We start from the raw sequence: 18,796 nt of genomic DNA on the forward strand, positions 1-18,796 counted from the left end.
GAAGGAAAGTGTACGCTGCCTTCATGGACTTGGAGAAAGCTTATGACAGAATAGATAGGAAAGGTATGTGGAAAGTATTAAGAATATATGGAGTGGAGGGGAAATTGTTGAGTGCTGTGAAGAGTATGTACGAGGGAGCTAGGGCTACGGTGCGAGTGGATGGTGAGCTGAGTGAGTTCTTTGATCTCAATGTGGGACTGAAACAGGGGTGTGTAATGTCTCCATGGCTGTTTAATATATATATGGATGGGGTCGTAAAGGAGGTACAAGGTAGGGCAGTGGATGTGGGGGTGGCCCTAATGAATGAGGGTGAGATTTGGAAGCTTCCGGTGTTGCTGTTTGCTGATGATACAGTATTGTTGAGTGAAGATGAATGGGAGTTGCAAGGTTTGGTGAATGAATTTGGGACAGTGTGTAGGAGGAGGAAGCTGAAAGTTAATGTAAACAAAAGTAAAGTTATGGTGTTTGAGAGGAATGAAGTCACAGAGTGTGCAGTGAGGTTGGATGGTGAGGATATGGAGAATGTGAGTGCATTCAAGTACTTGGGTAGTGTGATGAGTAAGGATGGAACTTTGGGGGATGAAGTACGTGAAAGGGTACAGCAGGGAAGGAAGGTTGTTGGCACACTGAAAGCAGTGATGAGAAATAGGGAGGTGAGTATGGAAGTTAAGAAGTCACTGCATGATGGTATTGTGATCCCTACCCTGACATATGGAAGTGAGGCGTGGACCTTGCAAGAGGGGAACAAGTCAAGAGTGAGAGCAGTGGAAATGAGTTACCTGAGAGGAGCATGTGGAGTGACATGGAGGGACAGGTTGACGAATGAAGAAGTGAAGGAACGTTGTGGGGTAGATGTGGATGTGGTTGAAAAGATTAGGAGAAATACACTGAGGTGGTTTGGACATGTGGAGAGGATGGAGAATGAAAGACTGACTAAGAGGGTGTATGTAGGTGAGGTGGAGGGAGGGAGAGGGAGGGGTAGACCGAGGATGAGGTGGAGGGATGGAGTTGAGAGGTATATGAGGGAGGGGGGGGTGAGTTGGGGGGAGGGGAGTCAAATGGTGGGTGACAGAGTGACTTGGAGGCGTTTTGTCTGCGGCCACCCTTTGCGGGATTAGGGCGTCGGGCTATAGATAGATAGATAGATAGGAATAAGTTATCATGTTGAGAACAAAGCCATAGTCAGCATCGTGGGCAGACACATGAACACGTCCTACTCTCATGTCGCTCCTGTGGTGAAAATTAGTTCTCTTCCCCATGTCATTACTCATCAAACACAATGACCTAGAGACTTGGGGATACTTTCATTCACAAGAGGAAGAGTTGGTAAGTAAAATGGTCATTAATCTGTTTCCCTAAGTGGTACAGTTTTAAAGATATTAAGGTTTGAAAACAAGCAATTTTCTGCAGTTTCCGAAAAACTGCCAGGAGTGAGGTGACGACTTCGTCACTATTGCCCAGTGTTTGCGGGTTAAACTGCAATGACTCTTCTGATTTTTCTTTTGATGATCTGGTGAATACATATAATAAGAGCTTAAGGGTATCTTTGATTATCACTGTCCTGAAGTAAAGACAATCAGTGTACATAATAATTCTCGATGGTTTGCTCCAACTCTGCGGACTGGAGTTATATTCACTAGGTTCTGGTGGGGCACTGGGGTAGCCATAAACTATAGATATATTTGATTACATTAAGGTAATTTAGTTTGTGGTAGATGTGGCAACCATTATCCACTCACTTGATTTAGTGCTGCCTACTTCTTCCTTCACCTTTATCATTCTTTTTCTGTGTCTGCTCTCCTCTCTCCTTATTTCTCCCATCTTTCCTGTTACTTTTTATCACTCTTCTTTCCTTTATAGGTGGCTTTACACTGTGTGACATGCCTAATGGTTTCCTGTAAGCCAGGAAACCATTTACAATGCTGGGTGGGTGGTAACCATATAACCAACCCATATGTGTTACCTACATGTCAGCAAATGGGTTGGCGGGGGGGTTAGTGCCCCTCCCTGTAAAACAACTACAGTAATCTCTCAATTATCTGGACGACAGCTACCCAGACCATCCATTACCCAGTTGCTGTGATCTGGGTGTTCCAAACCATTGTTCATACATTTTTTCCCACTATCCAGACAAAATGCTTGTACCCGTTTCCGAATTATGGTTGCAGGAAAAATTTCCGCTTGGACGGGCAAGAATAGTCCAGTGACGCCACTGAGTTGCATTGGTTACTTTACCCTACATCCGGCAGAGACCCCCACTTGCTTGCTCACAGTTCCCATTTATCACTTGTGTAGTGGCAGCTCTTTTCAAACAGTTGTTATGGTGGTGCTGGTGGTAGCTTTTGTGGCAGTTCCCTACCTGCTTCAGGCTTTGCTATTCTTTGCATGCCTCTTCCGAGGGTGTGTGATGATGGCCCCTCCACCATGGAAAAGAGGGTATTTCTGATGCGGACGACCCAGAGAAGTGCAGTACCCCACCCATCCCCCGCCTGAGCACATTCTGGGCACATTTCGAGCAGGTGCTTGAGTATGCTGAGGACCCGGAGTGTGACAGAGAGATGGTGTCTCTTCGCCCTGTGGAGGATCTGTGTTCTGTATAGGAGAGTGTCATCCAATGCCTGAATCGTCACTCCTATTGTCAGTCTAAATGACTCCTTTTTCAGGCCTCTGACCCCCACCCAGTCCACCTTTCCTCTACCACAACCACAGCGTCAAACTACGCCTTCAACGATGAAGCCTTAACCAAGAACATCGTCAGCCATCGTGTCTCCCCTGGATGTGAGTTTGCGGCTTTCTTCAGAGTCACCTGAAGTAGGCAGTCCATCATCATGTCCCAAAGCCACTCCCTTGGGCCAACTGCCGGAGATCCTCCTTGACTCAGACTCAGACCAAGCTCTTCAGACTATGCCACTGAACCACATGGGATGTACTGTGCAGTGCAGCAGCTTCGCAAGTTGCAGTACAACAGTCAGAGTCAAGAAGCTAGTGGGTTATTCAGCATGATGCCAAGTGAGGAACTGCGAGTGTTTACATTAACTTAATTCTAGCTTACTGTACTCTACCATGATATTATTATATTTTACCATTGTGTTTTGTGTACCCACTGCATTTTTCTTGTGTTGATGGTTTTCTCAAGTTTATTTCATGTCAATGCAGGGTATGGCCCTGCAGTGGTGATAGCTTGTCTGTGGTAGTAGTAATAGTTGTTCCCAAGGCAGTCTGGCTGAACAGCCCCGAGTCCCATAGGAAGGCCATGGCCGAGACTGGGCTTTCCCACAGAGCTCCCAAAGAGTGTATGTTGTGTTGCTGGCGTAGGTGATTGTGTGCAATGCAGTCTTCCATAATGTGCTTAATAATATGGGGTGCTGTGTTGCATCCTGGACAGGCATCAGCGACAGAGTCATCCAGCCTCTTCTGGTAGCTTAAGAGGGCTGGATGGTGCCCACAGCTCAGCCTGGCCAGGTGTACCCTGTCCTCATGAGGAAGATAGGATTCAGAAGGGTGGATGTCAGGAGGCCGTGCATGCAGCTGTGTGTTGTCTTTAAGTGACTGAATGGAGCGGCGAGTGATCTGAGTGTGGATATGCTCCTGGAAGCTGGTCTGAGGTGGGCGAGGGGGCAAAGACGACAGTATTTGTGTATGGTATCGTGTGCTGGGTGTTGTTTTGATGTTCCTTTGTGTGGGTGGATGTGTTGCCATTTACTGTAGTGGATGTTGTGGGTTTGTGGAGGCTGCAACAAGAAACTGGGTGCCTCTCATGTCTAGGTGATCCTTGACTTTGAGGACTTTGGTTTCTTGATGTAGGTGGTCTGTGGGTGTAGTAGCTGTGCAGCCTGTGATTATTTTTAGGGCCTTGTTCTGTATGGTCTGTAGAGTGTTGTAGTGTGTTCTGGTGAGGTTAGAAGCCCAGGCAGGGCTTGCACAATTCATCACTGAACGTATGTATTGTTTGTATACTGTGGTGGTGGTTTCTCTGTTGTGTCCGAATGTTGTATGTACAAATGACCTCAAGGCATTGAGTCTCAGTGTTATTTTATTTTTAATGTTTGTGATGTGTTGTTTAAATGACATTGATGTATTGTATGTTACACCAAGGATTTTGTGTGTGTGTGTGTGGTAGGGGAGTGTTGTTTATGGTGAGGTGTGGGATGTGACTGTGTTCTGCTGTCCAGTTTGTGAGAAGAGTCACTGTAGATTTGGCTGGGGCTATTTTGAGCCTGTTTGTGGTGAACCATTCGTGTAGTGTGTTGAGGTAAGGTTGAATGATGTGTGCAGCTGTGTTTGCTTGTCTGTGGTTGATGGGTCTGCTTTGCCATGTAATTGCTTGGCAGTGGCTTTTAGGTCTGCTTGACCAGATAGAGTAGTGTTAAGCAACAGGAACAAGTGTTGAACGATGTATTGTAGTGGACTTTTACACTGGCTATCAAAGTTAGATTATGTATGAATGGGGGCCAGGGTAGAAGTCCACTATCCAGACATGACTTTGGCTCTATTTCATTGAATAATCAAGGGATCACTGTAACTCAAAGACACCCCTTACAGGATTATGGCATCTGGCTACAGACAGATGAGTAATTAACCCTCTCGGGCACGATAAGTGTCAGTAAGTTTTCCGGCGCACGATTTTTTCTGCGAGGCCGCCTGGCCCGGTGGCAAATAACACATATTCTCTCTTTATTTTCGCCACCCAAACATCAATATACTGCCATGAAACCTGTCATCTTATTCGTTGATGTTTGTTCTAGCTGATAAGCACCACAAAAAAAACAGGAAAACACAAATAAAACAACATTAGGCAGCCGTGAATAAAATTTCGCTACGTCACGTTCACTTCCCAACATCACCATCCGAATGTTTTCCATCATACACGAAAATGTTATTAGATGTTTTGATAGAGAATTTCATCAGCTTTCTAAAGAGACAAATTCAGTTGTGATACGATTTGTAGTTTTCGAGAAAACAGCCAAAAACTGAAAGCCATTTTTGAAAAAAATTCAAGGAGCTCTAATTCTGAATTTTTCTTGCACATATGTTTTTATTGCATAATATTATGCAGAATTTCATGAGCTTTCTAATGAGTAAAGATGGATTCAATACGCCTCATAGTTTTCGAATAAATCGCCAAAAACGACTGGGAACTCACGTCCACATGTCACTTTCGTGATGTGCGCACAGCATATGCAATATTCCTACCTACATAACAACGAATTCTTATCATGGATATTACATTGTTATGTCTTGTACATACATAGAATTTACTGCTCTTTATCATGGTTCTTACAGGAAATCGATACGTCCAATAGTTTTGAGTAATTGGCCGACAAAGTGAGATTACTCCTCTGAGCGCTTTCGACTTTATCAAAACAGTAAACAGACTGTTCCCCCAACTTTTCCAACAGAAAATGCTCCCAAAGGCTTATATTCTGCAAATGAACATTCGTAAAATTTACTGCTCTTTATCATGGTTCTTAAGGGAAATCGATACGTCCAATAGTTTTTTTTTTTTTTTTTTTTTTTATGTAGCAATTGAAGGTGTAGTTGGTATGCATGGTGTGCCTGGAAGACATGAAAATGGGGAACGAATGATAGCGATGTGTGTTGAGCGAGAGATGGTGATTGGGAATACGCTGTTTGAGAAGAAAGATATTTATAAGTATACATGGGTGAGACAGGAGGGTGGAAGGGTTGTTGATAGAGCTTTGATGGACTATGTGGTTGTGTCTAGGAATGTAATAGGAAGATTGTTGGATGTGAGAGTTCTGAGAGGGGAGGGTGGAGGTATGTCTGACCATTACCTAGTGGAGGGAAAGTTAAGAGTAGGTAAGAGATGGGTGAGAGCTAGGAGGGTTAGGTGTGGCAGGGAGGTTTTGAAAGTGAGTGAGTTGGATAAAAGAGAGAAAAAGATAGAGTATCAGGAGAAATTGAAAGATGAGTGGAATGCAGTGAAAGATCGGGAAAATGGCAGTGTGGAGGAGGAATGGCAGTTGTTTAAGAGTGCTGTGGTGGGGCATGCAGAAGAGGTGTGTGGTGCGAGACGTGTGGGTGGTGGTGTAAGAAAAGGAAGTGAATGGTGGTGCAAGGAAGTAAGTATGGCTGTGGCTGAGAAGAGACGTGCATATGAAGTGTGGCTGCAGAGGAAGGATGAGATGTCATATGAAGGGTATAAGGAAAAGAGGAATAGAGCGAGAAGGGCTGTGCGTGATGCTAAAGTGGCAGCAGATGAGAGGTGGGGTAGGCGGCTGACAGAGAATTTTCAACAGAATAAGAAAATGTTTTGGAAGGAGGTGAAAAGGGTGCGAAAGGGAGAGTCTGGGAAGGAAGAACGAGTAAAAGCAGAGGATGGAAGGATGTTAATTGAGATGGATGCAGTAAGGAAGAGATGGGCAGAGTATTTTGAAAGATTATTAAATGTAGAGGAGGAAAGGGTGGCTGAGATTGTGGCAGATGGAAGGGTGCAAGGAATAAATGTGTTGGGAGAGTTGAATGATTCTTTGATCACGAAGGAGGAAGTGGAGAAGGCAGTAAAGGAGATGAAAACAGGGAAAGCTGCAGGTATGAATGGGTGTGCTGTGGAATGCCTGAAGGGTGGTGGAGTGACTATTGTTGACTGGTTAGTAAGATTGTTGAATGTGTGCTTTGAGAAAGGTATGGTGCCAATTGACTGGGCAAGTGCTTGTGTGGTCCCGTTGTATAAAGGCAAGGGTGATAAGTATGAATGTACTAGCTTTAGGGGTATAAGTCTGTTGAGTGTTGTAGGTAAGGTGTATGGTAGAGTGTTAATTATGAGAGTTAGAGAGGGTACAGAGGGAGTGATTAGTGATGAGCAGTGTGGCTTTAGGAGAGGGAGGGGATGCGTTGATCAGGTGTTTGCTGTGAGACAAGTGTGTGAAAAGTATTTAGCGAAAGGCAAGGATGTGTTTTGGGCATTTATGGATTTAGAGAAAGCATATGATAGAATTGATAGGGAGGCTTTGTGGACTGTTTTAAGATTGTATGGACTTGATGGTAGGTTACTAAAAGGGGTGATAAGTTTTTATGTAAATAGTAGAGCGTGTGTAAGAGTGGGAAATGCTGTGAGTGATTGGTTTCCTGTGAGAGTGGGGCTGCGACAGGGATGTGTGATGTTGCCTTGGTTGTTTAATATTTACATGGATGGTGTTGTAAGGGAGGTGAATGCAAGAGTTTTAGGTGGTCTGAGTCTGGTAAATGTTGATGGAGGAGAGTGGAATCTGAAGCAGCTGCTGTTTGCAGATGATACTGCACTGGTGACTGATTCAGAGGAGAGATTGAGACAGTTGGTAGAGGAGTTTGGAAGGGTGTGTGAAAGGAGGAAATTGAAAGTAAATGAGAATAAGAGTAAAGTGATGAAGTGTACGAGGTTGATAGATGGTAGGGAGATGAATATAGTTTTGAATGGTGAGTTGCTTGAGGAGGTAGAGTGTTTTAAATATCTAGGGTCACATGTTGCTGTGGATGGAAGAATAGATGCAGAAGTGAAGTTTAGAATAAATGAAGTAGGAAAGGTGCTGGGAGGAATGAAAAAAGTGTTTAAATGTCGTTCGCTTAGAATGGATGTAAAGAGAAGGCTGTATGAGGGTGTTGTGGTACCGACTGCATTATATGGGGCTGAAACATGGAATATGGGTGTAGCAGAGAGGAAAAGTTTGAATGTAATGGAGATGAGATGTCTGAGGAGTATGTGTGAAGTGACGCGTATGGATCGAGTGCGAAATGATGAAGTGCGAAGGAGAACTGGAGTTGTTCGGGAGATGGCTTGTAGAGTTGAGCAGAGGGTGTTGCAATGGTTTGGGCATATGGAGAGAATGGATAATGAGCGATTGGTGAAAAAGATAACTAGATCTGATGTGAGAGGTGTAAGGCTGAGAGGAAGACCACGAATAGGATGGATGGACAGTGTGAAGAGAGCGCTGGATGCGAGAGGGATGTCTGTTGAGCAAGGAAGAGTGGCTGTGCGTGACAGAAATAAATGGAGAGAAATTGTGAATGAATAAGTGATGACGCAGCCCTGAGGGGATATTCTCCTGCATTTGGTCTGATCAGCTAGTCAGGTCAGGTGCGGGTAAGGGGATGGGTCTATTATGATGTGGCAGGGGTAAACCAGTTCTGCTGTCGGGCCCTGCTGCGGATGTCACTGATTGCATTGCGCAGTTGACCCTTGTGCGGTGTGGTGCGGTGAGGATCTGTCCGTTCTCCCCTTTGGGGTAAAGATGCGAATGAATGTGTTTGAATGGATGAGTAAATGGAGAGTGAGTCGTCCTGTCTCGGCTACCTCCCTTTCCTTGGGGGAAGCAGCCTAGGTATATAAATAGATAGATAGAGATGTGTCCGACTCCGGGCAAAGGCTTCACAGCCTGCTATCAAGGCCCAGCAGTCCTCCTACATACCATACACCTCTACATGTCACCACTTCGGCGCTAACACCCACCGTCCATATTGAATACATGCTAGGGCTGTCTCATACAGGACTGGTGCATTTGTATTAGCGAGGGTATTTTTACGACATGTCAGCGGGTCTTCTGGTAGATCAGTAAAGCCTGATTTAATGAAATTCAAATCCTTAAACTGTTCCCTGCCTCAGCCGAGATTCGAACCTGGGTCCGTTAGGACTGCAGGCCACCTCTCTACCAACTGAGCCACCGCCTCCCCCAATTGGACGATAAACGTTGATTACTCCTCCTCACCTGCACGCGAGATAAAAAACATTCTTTCCCTGCCTCACCCACGGCTACATATTTTCGCTCGTTACGTTTTATTATTTTCTTTTTTTACTCAGAGTATACACGTAAAATATCATAAGGTTTTTGATAGTGCTGTCAGAAACTGGACATGACCACTAGTCTTTTTGCTAGGTTCTGATACTGAAGCTGAACTTTCTTCCATCTCATATGTGTGTATGTAAAAAACATTACTTATTTGTGTAAAAAATACTGAACAATAGAAATAGGTCAATATACAAATCAACAAAATACGGATAACTCACTTCCTCCAGAGGTGTTGAGATGCTGGCAGTAACTTGAAGATGAGGAGTTATGTAGTGTGTGTGTGTGTGTGTGTGTGTGTGTGTGTGTGTGTGTGTGTGTGTGTGTGTGTGTGTGTGTGTGTGTGTGTGTGGCATATCTTCTTCTCTCCTTGCGATACGTTTCGTTTCGTTTTTAAAGGCTCCAACATGCTTGCATGTGTCAGCCTTGGTCACCTAATGGCGGCTCTCCACACTGTACGATCCATTGCAGCCTCCCTGTTCAGTCCCTTAACCCTGAGGTTACACTTAATGACCTCGTCCCATGTCTTTCTCGGTCTACCCCTCATAACTCTACCCCCAATATTAACACTTCTCACCTTCCTCACCCAATTATCATCCCCCATCCTATCCACATGTCCAAACCATCTCAATCTACCTCTCCTCATCACAACACCAATACACTCCAGTCCCATCCTACCTCTCAACTCTTCCATTGTAAATCCAGCCCCTCCAGGCCTTGGACGCAGGGAGGCGCTGCACATCCACCTAATCATTGTCACTTCTGTACGTCTGAGCCGGCGAATATCTTCCTCCTTCACTACCCAGATCTCACTGCCATACAGCATTAAACTCCTAACACATCTATCTATCTATTGCCAGATGCCTCAATCCCGTTTGGGGTGGCCACAAACAAATCGCCTCCAAGTCGCCCTGTCCCCTGCCATTTCACTGCCCTGCTCCCAACTCACACCCCTCTCTCTCATATACCTCTCCACCCCATCCCTCCATCTCATCCTCGGCCTCCCCCTCCCTCTTCCCCCCTCTACCTCACTCACATACACTCTCTTCGTCAGTCTTTCACCCTCCATCCTCTCCACATGGCCAAACCACCTCAGTGTGTTCCTCATAACACTTCCTATCACATCCACATCAACACCACAACGCTCCTTTATATCCTCATTCGTCAGCCTGTCTTTCCATGTGACTCCACAGGCTCCTCTTAAATAACTCATTTCCACTGCTCTCACTCTTGACTTGTGTCCTACCAACAATGTCCAAGCTTCACTTCCGTACGTTAGAGTTGGTATCACAATACTGTCATGTAGTAACTTTTTCACTTCCATGCTCACTTCCCTGTTTCTTATCACTGCTTTCAAAGAACCAGCAACCTTTCTTCCCTGCTGTACCCTTTCAAGCATTTCACCCTCCAAACCTCCATCCTTACTCATCACACTACCCAAGTACTTACACGTCCTCACATTTTCCAATTCCTCACCATCCAACCTCGCTGTACATTCACTAACTTCACCTCTCTCAAAGACCATCACTTTACTCTTCCCTACATTCACCTTTAGATTCCATTTCTTACTCACTCTCTCAAACTCATCCACCAAGCCTTGCAGCTCCCCTTCGTCTTCACTCAACAACACAGTATCATCTGCAAACAACAGTACAGGGTGTTTCCAAACACTATCCTCTCTCACCAGGGCCACTCCAACATCCACTACCCTACCTTGTACCTCTTTTATTACCCCATCCATGTACAGATTGAAAAACCATGGAGACATGACACATCCCTGTTTCAAACCAACTTTCAAAGAGAAAAATTCACTTAGTTCACCATCCACACGCACTGCAGCCTTCGCACCATCGTACATACTCTTCACAGCATTCAACAACTTCCCATCTACTCCATATATTCTTAACACTTTCCACAATCCTTGTCTATCCACCCTGTCATATGCTTTCTCCAAATCCATGAAAGCCGCATACAACTTCTTTCCCTTCTCTAGAAACTTTTCCACTAAAGATCTAAGAATGAATATCTGATCTACGCAACCTCTTCCCTTCCTAAAGCCTCCCTGTTCTTCTCCAACTAATTTCTCTGTTCTTTCTCTAACTCTGTCTATAAGTATCCTACCATACACTTTTCCTATTATACTAAGAAGACAAATGCCCCTATGATTACCACACACTTCTTTTTCCCCTTTTCCTTTGTACAAGGGAATAATTATACCTGACTTCCAATCCTCCGGGACTCTACCTTCCTCCCAGGCCAATCTGCACATCTTCCACATCCATTCTACTACTATCTCTCCCCCATACTTCAGCATTTCACCACACACTCCATCAATTCCTGAGGCTTTCCCCGATTTAACTTTCTTCATTGCTTCCACAACTTCTATCCTACTGATTTCTTCCTGTCTTCTCACCTCCCTCCTTCTCCCAGCCATTCCCCAGCCACTTATACTCGCATTACTTCCATCCTCTACGTTCAACAATTCCTTAAAGTGTTCTCTCCATCTGCTCACTTTTTCTCCCTTCTCCACTAGTAATCTACCATTTTTATCTTTCACTCCCCTGCTAACTTCACTTCCACCCTGTCTTACTCTTTTCACCTCTTTCCAGAACATTTTCTTACAGTCCCTCCACTTTACACTCAAATTCCTTCCAAATTCCTCATCCACTCTCTTCTTACTCTCTCTCACTAATCTTTTCACCTCTCTCTTTCTTTCTACATATAACTCTCTCTTCCGCCTCTCAACTTCTTCCATGCCTCTATTTCTCATCCATTCATTGTATGCTTTCTTCTTTTGTGCCACAGCCTGTCTCACCTCTTCAGTCCACCACGCTGTTCCTTGCACCCCCCTCCGTCTTCTCTTCCTTCCACACATCACATCACATGCTGCACATACTTCTTCTGTAAATATCCTACACTCACCTTCCACGTCTCCCATCTGCTCCAATTCATATTTGCCCAATAGTTCCTCCACTTCTCTCTTATACTCTGCCTTTTTCTCATCCTCTTGTAACCTTTCCACTCTCCTTGCAACTACTCCTTCCTCTCATCTTTCCCTTCTATTCCTTCATCTTACTTGAATTCTAAATAAATAAATAATGACTACTGTCCTGGCAATCATAATCACTGCTTTCACTTTAAACTGACCTAAAACTATTATCTTTCCATCTTGAATGCTGCACTGTACCAATAAATTAACATTTGAAAATGATGCTACTTACATAGAGGAAAGGATGTAGAGTTGCAGCATTACCTTTTCCTGCCAATGAGCTAAAGAAATGTTATGGAATAGATGTAGAATTGTGGCAATTCAATTCTACATCACTAAGTTATGTGAATAGAGCTGCAAAAGATAAGAGTCTGGGCCAAGTTAATGTGAACAAAAGATAGCAACCTGCATATATGATTTAGACGGCCTTACCTGACGCTGATTGAAGGTAATGTCCTGAGAACCAAGTTTGACTAGCCGTTGCAGCTGCTCATAATAACTAACACGGTCCTGTGGCAGTTCTGCTACTGGCTCTTTGCGACACTCAGCTTGGTCATCATCATCTTCACCCTTTTTCCGAGACGACACACTTCTGTAACGTGTTCTTGAATCCACCTGAAATAAAAGAAAATTCAAGTTCAGGCAATCCTTGATGTATGCCAGGAATGTGTTAAAATATATCAGATTTCTTTGTAAATGCTTTGCTCCTGTGAACTGTGGAAAACTGGTAAATCATCTTCACAGGTACCACTGGAACTTTAATACAGTATGTAAACTGTCAACAGTTATGGTAACTGTGGATTTGATACTAAAATCTGGTGAATTAAAATATGGGACTACTGCATAAATGATTAAAATACAAGGAACTACTGTATAAATAATTACAATACAAGGAACTACTGTATAAATAATTACAATACAAGGAACTACTGTATAAATAATTACAATACAAGGAACTACTGTATAAATAATTACAATACAAGGAACTACTGTATAAATAATTACAATACAAGGAACTACTGTATAAATAATTAATAATACATTAATCAAACATCCTCCTTATAAAACACAGATGTGTCAGGGAGCTGATTTCATCATCAGCAACATCTTATCCTTCTTTCCCTCTACTACACAGGGCAGGAGAAACCAAGAAAAAGGAATGTACAGACATTTGAAAGCTATCAACAAAGTACCCTACAAAGTGAGCCAAATATCCATTTACTTTTCATTCACACCTTATCATCATTCATCATCCTGACCCTATTTTCCACCTAATGATGTAGTGAACTATGATCCAGAAAACAAGGAGAGGGAAAGTACACAATTCATAAAACTACCAACATCTCCTCTAGTGAAACTGGAGACTACTCATTCATACATTACTCAAGCCCCAGGAATCCTGGTCACATATCACAGACCTAACCAATTATACATAATTTTGAGGAATAACTTTCTTCACAGATCTGCTGTGTATAAGCCTTCCAGACAGAGTCAACCTGTTGATTATTGGGGAAAAAAAAATGCCAAACCCTTGCTATGCTCCTTCATACATGTATTATTCAACCGACTCAATCCCATCAGTTCCCTAACCTCATCAGGCTATTTACATCATTTTATTAACCCCTACACAGCGGGCATGTTTACCAATGTTTTGCGTGTCCCGCGGGGTTATTCGGGCTCTGACAGACTCTCAAAAAATATTTGCCAAAAATCAGTTATTAGTCCTAGAATATTAAAATTACATATGCTTATGGCACATACCTTCAGCTTTCTCCTGGAATGTTTGTTGAGCCTTCGTCGGTTACCGTAGGACTTGTGGAGACCTCTGAAGTTGAGTAACGAAGTCTCCACTTTACACTTCCCGACAACCCGTAATATGATTACCACAGCCAGATATAAACACTATAAACACTACTCTATGATTTTCAGGTAGTTTAGGATCCATACTCCAAAAAAAAAACCACTGTGAACGCAATGGAAATTACGAGCGCGTCTGATCGTCACACATGCGTTAGTTCGCTCTTGGTACTCTGTCATTTATTATTCATAAAACCCCTCACACTTTATATTTCTATTACTATATGACACTTATATATATCTGGAGTCTTTCTCCATAAGTTTCCTTCAGTAGTATTAGTTTATTGTCACTGAAGTCATTCAATTTTTCATTCAGTAAAATATGTAGAGAGCCACGGATTCACTTTCACTGTTATAACATAAATTATTTGTACTCATATTCTTATATTACTAATTACTTACATTACTATTTACATTTTCTATTCTATTTTCAATATTTACCCTGCTATTTTACTTACACTATGTTATTCACTGTCACTTTCAGTAAGATAAAACTATAATACAGTACACTGTTCAATCATATGTACTGAACATCCATTGCTTTCACCTGCTATTTACACATTATATCCAAATTATTCTCCTTTCACACTTGCACTGTTAGAACTGCTTCTGGCTGTGGTAATCGAAGAAGCAGGTAACACAGAGGGGAACCTGGCACTCAGCGCACTGCCAAGAGGTGCATTTGTGCTCAGGTGTGCGGCGGGTGGTATGTGCACACACCTGACACCTGCGAATCGCAGCCTTCCTTTTCCCTGTGGCAGGCATAAGCTCAAGTCTGTGCCGATCCATATACGCCCTCTGCTCAAGTCGGTCGGGAAGTGTTACTGGATGGCGCCTTGGAGTTGCTGCTGTCACCCTACCATATCTTTCCAGCAGCTGCTGGACACAAGTCCTGGCGAACAACCTCAGGGAGAAGGACTTGGGTGGCTTGACCTTCATCTTGTACAGGATGAAGGCGTTCAGCATCGTCATATCTATGAGATGCAGAAAAACTTTCCTGTACCACCTAGTATTCTTCCTGAGGCAGTCGATCTCACCAATCATCATGTCGGACTTGTCCACCAGCCGCATGTTGATATTGTAGTCCAACACAGCATCAGGTTTCATCACAGGTTCGCCTGTCCTACGGTCGACCTTCCCACTGTCTCTCATCTCCCCCTTATGTACGGTGGTGAGCATGTGCACGACCCTCTTGTCATGCCACCGTATTGCCAGCATCTTCTCACACTTGCGTAGGTGCACGTCTCCTCGCTGCGAGGTTCCTGCCTCTGGGAATTTGGGGAAGTGGGCACGATTACTTTTGACAGTGCCGCAGGAGCCAATGCCGTGCTCAGAAAGGTATTTGGCAAGTTTCGGTGCTGTATAGTAGTTGTCTGTATACAGCACATGATTCCCACCAAAATACTTTTCTAGGAGCACTTTCACTACACAGCCTGAGAAGCCAAGGGGGTGTGTTTTATCCAGATCGACAGTGCTAGCTGAATAAATGACGAAATCAAGGATGTACCCCGTCTTACAGTCGCACAGTACAAAGAACTTAATTCCAAAGCGATGGCGTTTGCTTGGAATGTACTGAACAAACCGAAGACGTCCTCCGAACAAAACCAAGGATTCATCAATGACAACCTTCTGAAAGGGGTGGAAGAATGACAAACTTATCCTTCATTCTGCTCAGAATCTCCCGGATCTTCCAGAGTGGGTCGGTTTGGGAAGGTACATCGTTGTCAGCAAAGTGCAGGTTTCCCATGATGTTCTGGAAGCGATCTCTGGCCATGTACTTATTGAAGGTGGGTGAGGGTAGTAAGGGGTCCATGGACCAGTATTCTTCCAACTCATGCTTCTTGGAGTGTGGCATGAGAAGCATGAGGGCAAAGAACACATACAGCTCCTGCACTCCCAGCATGGACCACTGTTGCATCTTGGCTGCACCTGTACCACTTGCAGCATGTTGTGATTCATACCTGTTGGTCTCATCACATATGTGCTGCATGACTTCGTCATCTAGGAAGGCCAAAAGGTAGTCCACACACTCAGCATTTTCGTCAACAGTGAAGGCAGGCTGAACTCCTGACGAGCTCTCATCAAATACTAAATTTTCAGGCACAAAATCTGACCCTTCCGTCCACGCGAAGGCGTCCAGGATTCCCTGTCGTGGTGGTGTAGGGCGGGTGGTGGTGGTGGTGGTGGTGGAGGTTGGCTGTGAGGCAGATTTATCTCGTTCAAGGTCACTCGCACTGACCCTGGGTTGCCGTACAGCACTAGCAGCCCTTACCCTACTAACTACACTACTTTTCACAGTCCTTGATTTACCTCTTCCTCTACGGCCTGCCTTCACTGTTGATGCTGGTGGTGACTCCGACGACGAAGACTCCGAAGATAACTCAGCCGACGATGAGGAAGAAATGAGTGAAGTGGGGCTTGGGGAACGGGGAGGTGAATGCACTCAGGACTCATGGCGGGCTGGGTCACGTGGGGGCATTGTTCTGGGGCTAACACGCTGCCTTTTCACTCCCTTCCCAAATTCCTTGCCTTGCTGCACTAACGGCTCCTTTCCCTTGGAGCTAGAGACTACTTCCGACACTGAAGCACTCGTTGTAGCAGTTTCTGGCACGATAACCTCACCCGGCTCATCACACAATTCACCCGAATCGTCAAAATCACTCCATCATCACCATGGACAATTCTGCAAGTTCACGTGCCACTGCAGAGTCACTAAGGCCTTTCCTGCTTCCCTCACTACTTTTCTTAGGGGTAGAGGTCACGGGGCCCTTTGCAATGGGCGCAGAAGTGGCAGGAATGGCGGGGCACGAGTGCGACATGGTTTCACTACAGCGGAGGACAAGGAACTAAATGCCGCAGCTTATCTGAGAAGGGAAGGGTTGACAATGACACTGAGGCTGACTGCAGCTAACTTACATGCTAATTTTTTATAGGTAGAAAATCTCGGCAATACATAAAGAAATAGGTAGTTCCAGGTGAATGTAAATGTCACTTAGGCTTCTCCCTTCCTTTCTGATATATATTTTTATCACAGACATCGATTACAAGGCATAATTCAAAGGGGAAATTACCGTGGTAATGTAGCGAATGAATGCACGTGAGGTGTAGTCAGGTGATAATTAGCCAATTCCTGGTGTATAACACTATCACTTACCTGATTTTTTTTTGGTATATATTATTTTGTATAAGTATAGGGCATAGGGCTTATTTCAATGGATGAAATCTGTGGAAAAATCCGGGGGAAATTTGCGTAGCGCAGCGCGGCGTGGGAGGTGAGAGGACAGGGTAATGGAGGGCAAGTAGGGAGGGGAGTCACGAAGGGGGTAAAATCGCTAAAATGTCAACAATGGATGGGAGTACAGATGAGATTTGGAGTGCTGACTAGTGCTGGACAATGGCAGTACTGATAGACGATACAAGCCACCACTTGAGAGCCCGGGATAATTCAAAATAACACAGAATCACAAAAGTGATGCCCCGTGGTATGATCCATTGTGGCCGAGCGTCACGAAAGTGACGCCCTGCGGTTAAGGGGTTAAACACTTATTTACCATTATCATTTTTTTTTTTTTTTTACCTTTTCACAATCTTATATACATGTATTTCGTCCACATGGCCATGGCATCGAAGCACATACTTCTAGAAACCCTATACCAAAAGACTTCCAGCTTCATTACTCTTCAGCTTCACTAATATTATTGTCTTATCCCTATGCATTTCACACACATTATTCAATAATTTCACTTACACTGCTCTTAATGCTAACTTTTCTCACTCATAAGCTATACCTAAATCTCACACCCATAAGTTAACATACCCAAATCTCACATCCATAAGTTAACATACCCAAATCTCACACCCGTATGTTAAAATACCCAAATCTCACACCCATAAGTTAACATTGCCAAATCTCACACCCATAAATTAATATACCCAAATCTCACACCCATAAATTAACATACCCAAGTCTCATACCCATAAGTTAACATACCCAAATCTCACACCCATAAGTTAACAACCTCAAATCTCACACCCATAAGTTAATGCAGGCACTACAGGATGTACAGTATCAGTAAAACAGAGGGGATAAAGCATGAAATAGCCGAAGATTTTTTACAATAATCTTTTAACCACATTTTGATGACAAAACATATTGTATCTGACCTTTCTGTATAGTTTCTGACTATATTTAAAATGTGAGATGCAGGCAGATTACATCTAAAAATTACAGGTGTTCCATGAGTAACCATACAAAATTATGGGCTTGTTTACTTCCTGAGCCTTAATGACACAGCAATAAGCCATGGTGACATACCTTACATAGAGGAGAGAGTGGTGGCAAACTTTCACACCGTTCATCTGAGTCTGGGGCTGTCAGAGAGTTCAAGGCAGCTAAATTGGGCACATTTGAATACAGAGGTTCAAAGGTACCCTGTTTATACTCCCGGTCCTGTGAGCGCTGACGATCCTGTGAACGCTTCAGTTCACGGTACTGCTGCCTCGTGCGCTCTGGGGCTGAAAACATAACCACAGGTATGTTATTACTGACACACATTACTGCCACCTCTAAATAATTTTACTCAGCTTAGGAGATTGTGGAAAGATTTAATACTGCCTTCATAATCCCTTTCACTAATAGGATGCTCTCCTCAGTGCATGGTAATAAAATCAACTGAAAGATTTTAACAATTTTACCATTACATCATCATCCTGACATTTTTTTTTGGCTAGTCTACAAATGATTCCATATACCACAGCAATGAAAAAAGGAGTTTACACTATACAAGTTTACTCCACAACGTTACATCATTCACAACATGGGCACAAAGCCACATCCCCCATAACATTTGTCTGAAACTGCAATTACAGGTGAATAATCACAATAAAATAAGCTTCCCTCCAAGGATTTTCATAAACTGTTCACTACCAAACTGGCCACCTGCAAGTTACATGTAAGGGGGAAATGCTTTAATCATCCAAATTTCCTGATAATCCAGAAAACTGAGGTTACAATGAACTAAGTGAACTGTACATCTGTCAAGCAAAGATAATAATACCGCACAAAGCAATAGATTTCTAGTAAGCTGCAACTGTATAGTGCAATGTCACCAAAGCAGAGGATTAATATAGCCTTCAGATAGTACAATACTGTAGAGTACAGTACCTTGCT

At 43.7% G+C, this 18,796-nt stretch overlaps 1 protein-coding gene across 1 annotated transcript in view; it reads right to left on the minus strand.

The window, feature by feature from the left end:
- Positions 1 to 18,796, minus strand: part of LOC145391972 (mitogen-activated protein kinase kinase kinase 4-like) — a 503,013-nt gene that overhangs the window by 447,250 nt on the left and 36,967 nt on the right. Inside the window, exons 4-5 of the mRNA XM_080266482.1 lie at positions 17,942 to 18,141; positions 12,202 to 12,384 (exon numbers count right to left, since the gene is read on the minus strand). Of these exons, the coding sequence (XP_080122608.1) occupies positions 12,202 to 12,384; positions 17,942 to 18,141 (383 nt within the window). The remainder of the gene's footprint in view (positions 1 to 12,201; positions 12,385 to 17,941; positions 18,142 to 18,796) is intronic.

This window comes from Coenobita brevimanus, chromosome 20 (genome assembly GCF_032717465.1).
Source record: "Coenobita brevimanus isolate Jiangsu-jjx chromosome 20, ASM3271746v2, whole genome shotgun sequence".
Lineage (NCBI taxonomy): Eukaryota > Metazoa > Arthropoda > Malacostraca > Decapoda > Coenobitidae > Coenobita > Coenobita brevimanus.